The sequence below is a fragment of the Physeter macrocephalus genome, chromosome 8, assembly GCF_002837175.3.
Source record: "Physeter macrocephalus isolate SW-GA chromosome 8, ASM283717v5, whole genome shotgun sequence".
NCBI lineage: Eukaryota > Metazoa > Chordata > Mammalia > Artiodactyla > Physeteridae > Physeter > Physeter macrocephalus.
In genome coordinates this window covers 3,494,710-3,509,040 of record NC_041221.1, presented here as the reverse complement: position 1 = coordinate 3,509,040, position 14,331 = coordinate 3,494,710, and the positions used below count along the sequence as shown (strand labels likewise).

Below are 14,331 nucleotides of genomic sequence, written 5' to 3'. Positions count from 1 at the left end.
TTTTCTTTTAGTTACATTTTTGCACAGAGATAATTAGCATCCTGAAGCACTTAATGTGTTGTGTTACAGGATGGTAAACTTAAGGCATGTAGGAACCTGACCCAGCAGAGCTAGGAAAGAGGAGGAGGAGCATTCCTGAGATGCAAGGGAGCCGAGCTGTGGAGCCGGGGGTGCTGGGCCGGGCCCTTCTAGGGATTTGTGTTCTCGGGACAGGCGCCCCTCCTTACCCCCCTTGGCTGTTTTCTTTCTCTCTCTCTCTTTCTCTTGCTTTTTTCTCCCCTTTTCTAACAGACTTAATTTTTTAGAGCAGTTTTAGGTTCACAGCAAAATTGGGCGGAAACTCAGAGTTGCCACGTGCCCCCTTCTCCCACACGTGCACAGCTTCCTCACCATCAGCATCTCCAACAGCCCTTTCCTTGTAATTGAGGTGTGGTTTTCATCTCGTGGAATATGAGGTCTTAAGTGTGCGTAGTTTAGTGCTGACAGGTACACGTACCCCTGTGCCCACACTGCTATCCAAGATTTTCATCATTCCAGAAAGCTCTCTTGTGCTTTCTCCCAGTTGGTCCCCTTCCCTCCAGAGCAGCCACTCTTCCGATGTAACGTAATGCACCATGTTTGGAGATTTTTCTCCACGTCAGGGACTGTGGACCTACGCTGGCCCTGTTAGGGCGCAGTGGTCTTGCTCTGGGTAGATGTTCTCTCATGTGTTTAAACAGTCACATGTGGCTGCACCTCTGTGGGTCGCAGATCAGTCAGTGCTATTCAGAATGGTGGACAAAGGGGAAAGTTACACAACTACTTGGGAATTTTCTTTTGGTCATTTGGTGATCATAGGTATGCTAAGACAGAGCTACTAATGGAAATAACAAAACAATTTTAAAAAAATCAAAGTAAGAAGCAACTACAAGCTTTTGCAAATTGCTTAGATAACTATATTCCATATTTACTGTAGGACTGTAATTTAAATTCTGTGTCCTCTATTTTAAATTAATTCAGATATTCCACATATATTTCTTGCTTACCTTATGCCTAGAATTCACTTAATGAAGTTGATCCTGGTGACTGGCAGAAATTTGTGAAGACCGGACTCAAGTAAGTTGAATTTGTTTTCTTGGTGCCGTTCAGTAAGGCGGCGAGTGTCTTTGCTGGTGCAGGGCCAGTGGTGTAGCTTGTTATTAGCGTAAAGGACGTGGCGGAGCAGATGCTGCTCCCATTTTGGGCAGACGAGACGAGACAGCAGTGTTGGGGAGGGAAGATCATTTGCCCGTTGACATGTGTGTACTTCTAACAGCGATGAGAGAAGCAGCCTTTAAAAAATGAAATATTTTGGGGGACTTCCCTGGCGGCCCAGTGGTTAGGACTCCACACTCCCACGGCCAAGGATCTGGGTTCGATCCCTGGTCAGGGAACTAAGATCCCACAAGCCACGCAGCACGGCTGAAAAACATAATAATAAATAATTTTTTTTTTACTGAAATATTTTTTAAAAGCCAGAAATGTGCAGAGAAGAATACACGAACTCCCAGATTTAATAACTGCGGACAGTTTTCTCTATCTGCCCCAATTGCGTCTCTTCCCTCCCTTGCCCCAGAGTGTCACTCTTCTGAGGTTGAGTTTTGTCATGGCCCTGTGTGTTTAACGCTTTGGTTGCATGTCAGTATGTCTCTAAACAATAAACCACAGTGTTTATTGAGTTCGACATTGCATACAGATGTATCACTTTATTGTCCCTCTTTTGCACTCAGAAGTTTTTGAGTTACCCATGTTGAGACATGGAGATCCAAGTCGTTGCTTTTTACTGCTGTGGGGCATTCTGTCTTACGACCGTACCCCAGTTCATGTAGCCAGCGTCCTACTCGTGGACAGGGCCTCCCTTCTTGCCTTCCCTCCCCCCTCCCGACCCTACAGTGAACGTTGCATGTCTCTTTGTGCCCAGGTGCCAGGTTTTCCGGGGGAGGGGTCACTTGCTGGCTCTTAACGTGGGCGCGACTCCACTTTTACTCGATGTTTTTTGATTTGTTCTCCAAGCTAACGTGACATGGTGTGGAAGTTCGTTTTGTCCTCGCTTCCTCACCAGCAGTTGATGTGGTCAGACTCTTTCTTTTTGGCAGTCAGGTAGTCATGAAACGGTATTTCATTGCACCGGTAATTTTTATTTCCCTGGTTCTTCATCAGTTTGAAACAGAGAAGACTACCCAAGAGAGAGAAATAAGTGAAGGTGGGTCAGAGGTTAATGGCAACCGAGGATTACTTTCGTGACATGACGACATTTCTTTGAGTCTTTGGTTAATTTGCGTTTCTAGAACGTTCCCTGTGTGCTAAGTGATGCTTAACAATATTCACATATGACTAAAACCGTTTTTCTCCAGAGCATGATGCTTTCATTTCTTCAGTGGCTTCCAAAGGGATTTAAGATGAGAAGGCTTCTGAACGAACCGTTAGAGGGGCGTTTTGAGTGGCTGAAAGGAAGGAAGGAGGGGAGCTGACCTGGCAGCAGGCAGGCCAGGTCAGAAGTGCTCCCTGTGATGGGGGGGCGACTAGGTGTGTGATGCTGCAGCAGCGTGGGTAGTCTGGGTGATGGGTGTATGACTGTGCACTCTAGGCTTCTCACCTTTGCGGCATGTTGGAAGTTGTCCATCATAAAATGTCGAGAAAAAAGGTTTCCTATCGTTCGTGAAGCTAGTTTTCCTTTTCCCTTTGGTTCTCGCCTCCTAGATTTCGGTATCAGGACCATGCATTCTTGAAGGCCCTTCATGCTGCCGTCCAGCTCCTGTATCTCCCGGAAAGCTCCGCGCACTCGCGGCTCACTCAGCTCTCGGTGGTCCACACGATGCTCACCCAGCACTCCCTGTTCCTGCCCACTTTGCTGACGGCTGGAGAGGAGGAAACCCCAGGCAGCCCCATCAGAGGTGATTCCTTACCCCACCTCCCACCTCAAGACGCGGAGCTTATTCCCGGATTTCATGTGTTCTCAGAGCTAAGGAAGCATTACCCAAACGGTATCCGAGTATTTCACGTCTGTCAAGTCCAAGCTCAAGAAATGTCTCCTCTGACTTGGGGGTCACACGGCAAACGCAGACCTCTCTTCAGAGCCTATTCTGGCCTGCGGAAGCCAGATTTAAGGTTTTCTGCCGTGTCGTGGGCGCGCGTTAAAACCTGGGAGTTAGGGGGAGTTAGGAGGGGGTGTTTCTCCCCTGGGAGAAATTGTTTAGTTGCGTTAAATGTCTTAATGGGGTGATTGAAACTTTTATCAAGGGCGAAGGGTTCGAAGGTCCCTGTTGGTGGGTCCCTGCTAGGGACTCGTACAGCCCAAGGCTTCTTCCCTAGTCGGTTCGGTGAGCGTTTACGTTAGCGTGGTGAAGGCTGTGGGAGATGGCAGAGGTCTGAGGGCTCCTGCCCTCCCGAAGCCATACCCTGTTTAGAGGCAAAATTGACATCCCCAAACTGTTAGGACTCGCTGCAGAGCTGGTCTGTAATAAACTGCTAAACTGGAGAGAACCCTCACCCAAGTTCCTGGTACAGGCAGTAGAAAAAGTAGAAAGGCTCCCCGCTTTCAGGCAGGAGTAGAGATTTGGGTAACATAATCATGGAGAAAAATGCTTAGGTTTAAAAATCTTTGTTGCCTTAAAGTTTGGGAGGGGGCTTGGAGAGGCTGATGGCAGCCTCGTCAAAGATGTGTTTATTTTTAAAAAGGAAAAAACAGGGAAGGGATCAGGTGCAGTCCTCAGACCAGAGTTGTCTAGAGAAGGCTATCTCAAGCACTTGCGTTTGCTGAAGTGCTACCTTCTCCCCTTTTACTCCGCATGTGCCCATCCCCCTGTGTTGCTGGGCATCTCAGTGTTCTTTTCTTCCAGAAGCGCTGGTGGACCTAATGTCGGTGGCGGTGAGGCTGTGCCCCTCTGTCTGCGAGAGCAGCCACTTCGCGGTGCTCCTCGGGGCCTACGGAGCCTCTCTCAGCGTCCTGGGTGAGGGTGCGGGGACCGGGCGGTGTGATCAGAGAGTATGGGGTCTCGGGGGGGTCACCAGGAAGCTTTCTAAACTGACCCTCAACTGACTTTAGACCAGAAGATCTTACTTCTCCTGCGGGCCTACGAACAGAACAACCATAGCCTGGTCAGCTTCAGGTGAGCGCTGGGCCTGGAGGTGAGAACGGCAGGCCTTGAAGGCCCCACCCAGTGAGCTCCCCCAGGGAAGAGGGGTGCTGGGTGGACCCCTCGGCTCACACACCATTGCCAGCGTGGGCTGCTCTGGCCTCTCACTGGGAGGATGGTCCCCGGTGGCCGGGCCTGTCTGGGCTGGGCCACCTCACTGGTTGACCGTGTGTGTCTGTCACAGACCTGCCCTCGGACTCACTCCTGACCTGGGGGTCATTTAGTTGATTCTCCTGAAAACCTTTCTCTTGGTGCCTTCCTTTAGGTGGGAGTGACTTAGGTGAGGATCTGGGAAAAGACTGAGGAGCGCTGGCTGGATGTTAATTCCGCCCTCTTCCCTGTCTGTGTGTGCGTGTGTGCGCGCGCGCGGTGTCTGTCCCTGGATTTGTCTCTTTCCTGTCTGTCTGTCTCTGTGTCTGTCTGTCTGTCTCTCCTGGGTTCCCAGGGGCCGCTTGCTCCTTGGCCCGCACAGCTTTGGGCCCTGAGGGGCTGGGCTGATGCCTCTCCCTTTGGGCCCTGCCTGAGCTCTGCAAGGGCCGGGGTTAAGCTATTCATAGACAGCATCTGAGATTCTCTTTGCTGCCCTAGTTTCTTTTCTCCTTAATTTGGGACCAGCGCCCCGGCATCTGCCCAGTACATAAGAAGAGCTTTGTGTGCTGAGACAGGAAGTAAGCTTACTGGGCCAAGAAAAATAGTTCAGGAGAACTCTGCAGGGAAGGGAAAAATATATTTCCCTTGTAGAATTCTTTTTTTTTTTTTTTTTTTAAAGATTAAAGATGTATTAGCCTAGAAGCCCCCCGCACCCGCCCCCGAAATAAAAAAACAGTAAAGAGAACCATTTTCTGCCTCTTAAAAGAGCCCAGGTCATGAATAAACATTGTCTCTCCCTTCCCCTCGTGGCCTCACCCACTTACTGCCTTGGAGGTGGTGCTGCGTCAGTTGTATTCTTTCTGGAATAAACAGCCCCTGTGTGGGAGAGGAGAGAAAACAGAAGCAGTCTCCCTCACGGTGAAGAGCGAGCCGTCCTACCCAACCCCCGCAGCCTCAGAACCCCCTCTCGGGTTAATGGAAGCCACACGAGGGTGCCCTGGGCGCGGACGGGTTTAGTCGCTTTCCAGGAGGAAGGCAAGGTGACCTCTCTGGGCGGCTGCCGTGGGGACTGGTGGCGCGAAAGGTAGAGCTGGGGACAGCGCCAAGGCTGTGCGGTGGACCTGGTCCGCTCATGGCCCCGTGGCAACGAGGAAAGGTTTGTATCAGTAGAGCATCGTTGAGCTGCCAGGGTTCTGCCGCTGTGTCCAGCACAGACTCTGGAGCCAGACTCCCCAAATTTGAATTCCTGCTCTGCCACTTACCAGCTGGGCAGGGGACCAGCTGAGCAACGTTCCAGATCCTCTCTGTGTCTCTCTTCCCGCATTTGCAAAATAGGGATGACAATAGTACCTACCTTACGGGATAGCCGTGCAGATTAAGTGAAATGAGTACACCTGAAAGGCTTAGAATAGTGCCTGGCACATCATAGACTCTCCGTAAGTGTCGGCCTCCATCATCCCCGACTCTGTCACACCACCCTCATCATTGTCAACCTCTCCGTCACTCCCACCTTCCCCCTAAGTTATGATGGGGATTAAATGATACAACACAGGACGTGTACTCAGTGCCTGGCGTGCTAGCTGCTCGACAGAGCTACCTGCGGTGCCATCATCTCCATCGTCGCCCCTGTTCCCGATGGGGCCCTGTGACCAGTCTGCTCTCCCATCCGGCTCTAGGCTGCTGCCCTGGGGCCCAGCGGCCGTGGAGCATCAGAAGACGTGTCAGAGCCTGGGCAAGTCACTGTGGCAGCAGCCAAGCGTCGGGGACATCCTTCGCCTGCTGGATCCGGACCGCATGATGAAGACTGTCCTCCACTTCCCCCAGAACCGGAGGCTGCTGCCCCCCGAGGTGCGGGGGGCCCGGGGGAAGCCATCAGGTTTTAGCTGCTATAAAATACAAGCACTGCTTTTCTTGTGATTTGTTAACTTTTTATAAGTAAAATTCCAACCATATGCAAAGGTACAGAGACAGGACCCGTATACCCACCACCCAGCTTCAAAACTTATCAGCACTGGCCATACTTGTTTCTTTTATAACTTCTTTCCACAAAAGCAAATATCAAAGGTATAATTTCATGTACAAGCACTGTTGTTGTTTTTTAATAGAACCATTTTTTAATGGGCTTGAATGTTGAAAATTATTTGAACTCTAGGTAATAGTGGGTAAACATTCACATGGTGTTACACTTATGCAGTCGAACCACACGTTTCTGTTTGTCTCGGGCTATTTCAGGACACACAGGAACCGATATTTAAAGACAGGAGCATGATGGATCTCAGTGACCTTTATGACCCCTGTTTCCTCCTTCATCTCTTCAGTGAATTGACCAGGCCAGGTAATTGCAGCCTTTGGGTTGGGTTGAGGGGGCATGATTATCACCATAATTACCGAATTAGGACCTTAATCTTGAAAATAATTCTTGAAGGATCTTCAGCTGCCTTCTCACCTTTCCATTCCAGTGATTTTCAGCAAAGTAACAGTTAATGTTTTGAATACACAGTGATTTTTTTTTAATCATAATTTTAAAATCTGGGAGTGTCCCTTTGTCTTTGATGTTTTCCTAATTGACAAGAGCTTTTTCTGAATTTTCACTGAATAGTGGTCACATACTAGCAGAAATGCAGGTAATTGCAGCCTTTGGGTTGGGTTGAGGGGGCATGATTATCACCATAATTACCGAATTAGGACCTTAATCTTGAAAATAATTCTTGAAGGATCTTCAGCTGCCTTCTCACCTTTCCATTCCAGTGATTTTCAGCAAAGTAACAGTTAATGTTTTGAATACACAGTGATTTTTTTTTAATCATAATTTTAAAATCTGGGAGTGTCCCTTTGTCTTTGATGTTTTCCTAATTTTAATGACAAGAGCTTTTTCTGAATTTTCACTGAATAGTGGTCACATACTAGCAGAAATGAGAGACTTTGACAGCGAGAGCCTGCTAAGGTTGGCTTTTTTTTGGTTTAAGTATATTTTTGGAATTGCATTTTGTGTCTCCTACCCTGAGGGCGGGAATCTTTGTGGGTGAATGCTTCGGAGAGACAGAAAGAACAGAAACGAGAACAGAAACGTGTATCAGTACGCGCTGATAAAGACCAGCGTCTGATTCCCAGGCCGGTCAGGTCTGTTGGTTTGGGGCATTTTGTCACTGATTGGTGTGTAGTGCTATCTCGCTGTGGTTTGAATTTGCATTTTCTTAATGGCTAATGATGATGAACATCTTGTGGCTTATTTACCATCTGTAATCCTCTTTGGTAAAACATCAGTTCACGTCTTTTGCCCGTTTGTTCTAATGGGTTTTGTTTGTTTGTTTGTTTTTACGGGAGTGTCCCTTTGTCTTTGATGTTTTCCTAATTGACAAGAGCTTTTTCTGAATTTTCACTGAATAGTGGTCACATACTAGCAGAAATGAGAGACTTTGACAGCGAGAGCCTGCTAAGGTTGGCTTTTTTTTGGTTTAAGTATATTTTTGAAATTGCATTTTGTGTCTGCTACCCTGAGGGCGGGAATCTTTGTAGGTGAATGCTTCGGAGAGACAGAAAGAACAGAAATGAGAACAGAAACGTGTATCAGTACGCGCTGATAAAGACCAGCGTCTGATTCCCAGGCCGGTCAGGTCTGTTGGTTTGGGGCATTTTGTCACTGATTGGTGTGTAGTGCTATCTCGCTGTGGTTTGAATTTGCATTTTCTTAATGGCTAATGATGATGAACATCTTGTGGCTTATTTACCATCTGTAATCCTCTTTGGTAAAACATCAGTTCACGTCTTTTGCCCGTTTGTTCTAATGGGTTTTGTTTGTTTGTTTGTTTTTACTGTTGAGTTTTGAGGGTTCTTTATATATTGTACCTATTAGTCCTTTGTTTGATATGTGATTTGCAAATATTTTCTCCCACTGTGTAGCTTATCTTTTCACCTTCTTAACAGAGTTGTTCAAAGAGCAGCAGTTTTCAATTTTGATGAAGTCCAGTTTATCAGTTTTTCCTTTTATGGGTCATGCTTTGGTGTCAAGTCTTAAGAACTCTTTGCCCATCGCTTCATCCTAGAGAGTTTCTCCCATGTTTATTTCTGAAAGTTTTATAGTTGTAGGTTTTACATTTAAGTCTGTGGCCTATTTTGAGTTAATTTTTGTTTAAGGTGTGAAGTTTAGGTCCAGCTTCATTCTTTCGCCTATGGATGTGCTGATCCGGTCCCCATTTGTCGATCCTCCATCTCTCCTCCCCGTCCTTCCTCCTGGTTGCTGCCGGGCTGGGGAGTCCCGGCGCCCCTGCACTGACACTCCCTGGCTGGGAGGGCAGGAGCGGCCATTGCTGCTGCTCACGTGGCCTCCACTGGCACCAAGCGGGAGCCTCGTCCTTCCTCTGTATTAGGGTCCCTCTGATGCCCAGTGGGGACCAGCCAGCGTGATGCCTGAGGGGCTCGCTAACTCCTCCTCCCTCCTGGTTGTAATGGCCGTGTAGATTAGGTGCACCAGGAAGCCATGCCTCACTGACTGCCCTGTTTTCTCCCCTTTTAAACTTGATGGTCTTTTTATGCTCGGATGCTCTTCCTTATGGATTTGCTGATACTCCACCACCGCCCTTAGTCCCTAACAGGAAGATGAGAGGGCTGTGTTCTCAGAGACTAGCCTCTCCATCAACACTGGGTTCTGTGGCTGAGCTAGAGTTTCTTTGCAAGAGAGCAGGGGCATTTCATTTCATGCAGGTGTCAGATGATGATGATGGCCAGGAGATATCCTAACTGCCCTGGTGGCTGTTAGCAGCGGCTAAGTGAGGCACGTCTGCTACGCTCTTTGATTCCCCCCAGGTCTTGGCCGTGCTGGCTAAGTCTGTTTCTCATCAAACATGAAAATAGATTTTCCACAGTCTAAAAATATGATGCAACTTCAGTGAATTATAACAAATCATTTAGTCTGTTGCTCTTTCAGAAGAGCTTTTAGGAGACAGAAGGCAAAGGCTTGGAAAACAGTAGAGAAATAGTAAAATCAGGACAGTGTTTTTCCCAGAATCTTCAATAGTGGGGGTAAGGGGGAGGGACAGGATCTGGAAGGCCTTTTGTGAAGAGAGGTAACTAGTAAATGCTCTTTCAAGTTAGGGAAATCTCCAAATGCAAAAATCTGGGAGTGTCCCTTTGTCTTTGATGTTTTCCTAATTGACAAGAGCTTTTTCTGAATTTTCACTGAATAGTGGTCACATACTAGCAGAAATGAGAGACTTTGACAGCGAGAGCCTGCTAAGGTTGGCTTTTTTTTGGTTTAAGTATATTTTTGAAATTGCATTTTGTGTCTGCTACCCTGAGGGCGGGAATCTTTGTAGGTGAATGCTTCGGAGAGACAGAAAGAACAGAAATGAGAACAGAAACGTGTATCAGTACGCGCTGATAAAGACCAGCGTCTGATTCCCAGGCCGGTCAGGTCTGTTGGTTTGGGGCATTTTGTCACTGATTGGTGTGTAGTGCTATCTCGCTGTGGTTTGAATTTGCATTTTCTTAATGGCTAATGATGATGAACATCTTGTGGCTTATTTACCATCTGTAATCCTCTTTGGTAAAACATCAGTTCACGTCTTTTGCCCGTTTGTTCTAATGGGTTTTGTTTGTTTGTTTTTACTGTTGAGTTTTGAGGGTTCTTTATATATTGTACCTATTAGTCCTTTGTTTGATATGTGATTTGCAAATATTTTCTCCCACTGTGTAGCTTATCTTTTCACCTTCTTAACAGAGTTGTTCAAAGAGCAGCAGTTTTCAATTTTGATGAAGTCCAGTTTATCAGTTTTTCCTTTTATGGGTCATGCTTTGGTGTCAAGTCTTAAGAACTCTTTGCCCATCGCTTCATCCTAGAGAGTTTCTCCCATGTTTATTTCTGAAAGTTTTATAGTTGTAGGTTTTGCATTTAAGTCTGTGGCCTATTTTGAGTTAATTTTTGTTTAAGGTGTGAAGTTTAGGTCCAGCTTCATTCTTTCGCCTATGGATGTGCTGATCCGGTCCCCATTTGTCGATCCTCCATCTCTCCTCCCCGTCCTTCCTCCTGGTTGCTGCCGGGCTGGGGAGTCCCGGCGCCCCTGCACTGACACTCCCTGGCTGGGAGGGCAGGAGCGGCCATTGCTGCTGCTCACGTGGCCTCCACTGGCACCAAGCGGGAGCCTCGTCCTTCCTCTGTATTAGGGTCCCTCTGATGCCCAGTGGGGACCAGCCAGCGTGATGCCTGAGGGGCTCGCTAACTCCTCCTCCCTCCTGGTTGTAATGGCCGTGTAGATTAGGTGCACCAGGAAGCCATGCCTCACTGACTGCCCTGTTTTCTCCCCTTTTAAACTTGATGGTCTTTTTATGCTCGGATGCTCTTCCTTATGGATTTGCTGATACTCCACCACCGCCCTTAGTCCCTAACAGGAAGATGAGAGGGCTGTGTTCTCAGAGACTAGCCTCTCCATCAACACTGGGTTCTGTGGCTGAGCTAGAGTTTCTTTGCAAGAGAGCAGGGGCATTTCATTTCATGCAGGTGTCAGATGATGATGATGGCCAGGAGATATCCTAACTGCCCTGGTGGCTGTTAGCAGCGGCTAAGTGAGGCACGTCTGCTACGCTCTTTGATTCCCCCCAGGTCTTGGCCGTGCTGGCTAAGTCTGTTTCTCATCAAACATGAAAATAGATTTTCCACAGTCTAAAAATATGATGCAACTTCAGTGAATTATAACAAATCATTTAGTCTGTTGCTCTTTCAGAAGAGCTTTTAGGAGACAGAAGGCAAAGGCTTGGAAAACAGTAGAGAAATAGTAAAATCAGGACAGTGTTTTTCCCAGAATCTTCAATAGTGGGGGTAAGGGGGAGGGACAGGATCTGGAAGGCCTTTTGTGAAGAGAGGTAACTAGTAAATGCTCTTTCAAGTTAGGGAAATCTCCAAATGCAGCCGCTTTTACATTTCATTGGTATAATAAGGTAGAAAAATTTGCAGAGCATGTCTACCCAGAAAGGATTTGCAGTAGCTTAAAATACTGGTTACACCAAAATCATTCATGTTGAAGTAGAAAAATTTAAAAAGCATATAAGTGGATAGGGAAATAGATATGCAAAACGAACAAGCAAACCAAGAAAAACTAGGTTCATTAAATTTTGCTCTGGGCTACTTATAATCCAGAACAACAACAAAAAAATGGAAACATATATTTTAAACAGATTTCATCATCTGATAAAAGGAAGTATACCAGTTCAACAGGAGAGGAAAATTCCTAGCAGTAAAATGATAAGTTGAACAGAACAGAAATCTGTGAACAGTATAATGGCCAAAGGTTGACTGTGGTTGAATTGTCACGAACCTTTTGTTTCATTTTATTATTTTTTAAAAAGTTACTATTCCATTTACTGTTGCCCTGGTGGATAACTAAACATGAACAATGTTTTAAGCAAACTTTTATTGAAGTGTGATATATAGAAACCAGTGCAAATCGTATACGTATGGCTCAAGTTTTGGTGAAACCACTGGCCAAATAGGAACAGAACACACTCAGCAGCTCCTCCTCAGGCCCCTTCCTCCCCAGTAGGGACCAGTGTCCTGTATTTGAACTTTATGTAAATGGCATTAAACACTTTCTATTCTTTTGTATCCGCTTCATTTATCTCCATCATGTTTGTGAGATTCATCCATGCTGTGTGTAGCAGAAGTTCTCCACAGCATGTTCTTACTTCCTGCAGTGGCACCTGGGTCCAAGTGTTGCTAAACATTCTGCAGTCCTAAATTGGGTGTGTGATTAGTTTGTATGTGTGGTGGCCAGGCTTCAGAGAAACTAGTCTCACTGCTCCATGTCAACCCTTTGCTGAAAGTGGAACCTGTTTTCTTAACCTTACTCCTTCTTTTCTTTGAGTACTTGGCTGAAAAGCAGGGCCAGCCAAGGCTGTTAGCAGTGGCAGTGACAAATGCTTTTTCCACAGCAAATTCTTGTCCTCAAGAGAACCGGGCTGAACTCTTTGGCTCCTAATTCACAGAACAGGGAGGCCCATGTGCGGTTCTCACCAGACCACTGGACACAGGCTCCATGGACCCCTCCCTGTGACGAGGCTTCCTGGCCAGGCCGCCTCTAGGAGATGGTGTGAGAGGAGGCGTGATGAACAGCTCTTTATGCTCCGAGAGCACAGCTGCACTGTCACCAAAGCCCGTAAAACGTGGGGTGCTTTTTCTTTTAATCCTTGATAATTGTCCTGGTTGAGCCATTTTGGTTTGAAAATCTGTTATCACAAGGCCGAATTTCTATTTATGAGGTTCTTAAAACAAAGAGAATGGTATTTATAACTATTTTTTGATAGCCTATTATGTTTCCAACACTCAAGGGCAGCTCTTTTCCATACATGTTACAAAGCCAAGACTTCCGGAGAATAACAGAGATGACCACAGAACATGAAATTGACTTTTCCTCACGGACACGTGGAAAATCCTTTTGTCTAGGAGAGTGTCACTGATTACTAAAAATATGCCTGCTAAGTACTAGCTATTTTTAGTGAGTGTAATATTAAATGTTTAGAGTGTTCTCTTTTCCAGATTTATTCCATTTATGTATGTTCGTTAGGTATGTAGGTGTATCTTAAACATATCTCATCTTTTCCCAAACAATATAATTTTATCCCTCAGTTTGATGCTTTGTAAAGCATTTGGAATTTTTTCCCCCTCCCATCAAGAGTAGTCACTTGTTAGAAATGGGAAAATTTAGTCCATAAGCTGTTAGAGCCCAAGAGTCTTCTAATTATTCTTTTTCCATCCTTTTACTTTTTCTTTCTTTCCAGTTTTATTGAGATATAATTGGCATACAGCACTGTATAAGTTTAAGGTGTACAACATAGTGATTTGACTTAACATACGTCATGCAATGATTACGACAGTAAGTTTAGTGAACATCCGTCATCTCATATACATATAAAATTAAAGAAATATAAAAAATTTTTTCCTTGTGATGAGAACTCAGCAGTTACTCTCTTAACTTTCATATATAACATACGGCAGTGTTAATTATATTTACCATGTTGTACGTTGCATCCCTCATACTTATTTATCTTATAACTGGACGTTTGTGCCTTTTGACCACCTTCATCCATTTTCCCTCCTCCTACCTCCTGCCTCTGGTGACCACAGATCTGATCTCTTTTCCTGTGGGTTTGTTTGTTTGTTGTTTTCAGGTATAGTTGACCTACAACACTGTTAGTTCCTGGTGCATAACATAGCGATTACCTATTTCTCTACATTTCAAAATAATCACCACTCCATCCTTTTACTTAAAATCTGCATCTTGGGGTTAAAAGTGGTTTCTCGTAGACAGCGTATACTTGGGTTTTGTTTTTATATCCAATCTGACCATCTCTGCCTTTTAATTGGAATCGATCTGATTCCACTTTATTTTCTTTTTTGGCTTTTAGCTATAATTTGTGTGTGTGCTTGTCAGCATATGTACGTGTGTGTGTGTGCATATGTGTTTTTGTGTGCGTGTGTGTGTTGGTCGCTTTAGGGTTTATGGTATACGTCTTCAATTTATTGTGGTTTACTTTCAAGTGAGATTATACCACTTCATGGATAGTAGAAGCACCTTACAATAGTATATATCTCTCTCCTCCTTGCTTTGCGCTATAATTATCATACATTTTCCATCTATTGATACATGTTAAAAAGCCTACAATATGTGGTTGTTTTTGCTTCAGACTGTCAATTACCTTTTCAAGGGATTGAAATAGTTTGTTTACCCCATAGTTATCATTCCTTGTTCTCTTCATTCCTTTGTGTAGATCCAGATGTCCATCTTCTATCATTTTCCTTCTCCTCAAAATACTTTTAAGAATTCTTATAGCTCAAGGCTGTTGGTGATCAGTTCTTTCAGCTTTTAGTCTTAACTTTTGAAAGATTTTCATGGGGTAGGAAATTCTCGGTTGACAGGTTTTTTTCTTATTGTACTTTAAAGGTGTTGCCACCTTGATTCTGGATTGCATTGTTTCTAACAAGAAACAGTGTTCTTATCTTTGTTCCGCTCTATGTTTTGTGACCAATTTTAAGATTTTTTTTTTTTTTTTTTTTTTTTTTGCGGTACGTGGGCCTCTCACTGCTGTGGCCTCTCCCGTT

The 14,331-nt window shown here is 45.4% G+C and overlaps 1 protein-coding gene across 1 annotated transcript in view; it reads left to right on the top strand.

Annotated features, from left to right (window-relative positions):
* URB1 (URB1 ribosome biogenesis homolog) overlaps positions 1-14,331 on the top strand; it is a 45,322-nt gene that overhangs the window by 18,223 nt on the left and 12,768 nt on the right. The window contains exons 9-15 of the mRNA XM_028493068.2: positions 70-73; positions 1,037-1,095; positions 2,719-2,912; positions 3,858-3,968; positions 4,064-4,127; positions 5,921-6,092; positions 6,477-6,579. Coding sequence (XP_028348869.1) covers positions 70-73; positions 1,037-1,095; positions 2,719-2,912; positions 3,858-3,968; positions 4,064-4,127; positions 5,921-6,092; positions 6,477-6,579 — 707 coding nt within the window. The remainder of the gene's footprint in view (positions 1-69; positions 74-1,036; positions 1,096-2,718; positions 2,913-3,857; positions 3,969-4,063; positions 4,128-5,920; positions 6,093-6,476; positions 6,580-14,331) is intronic.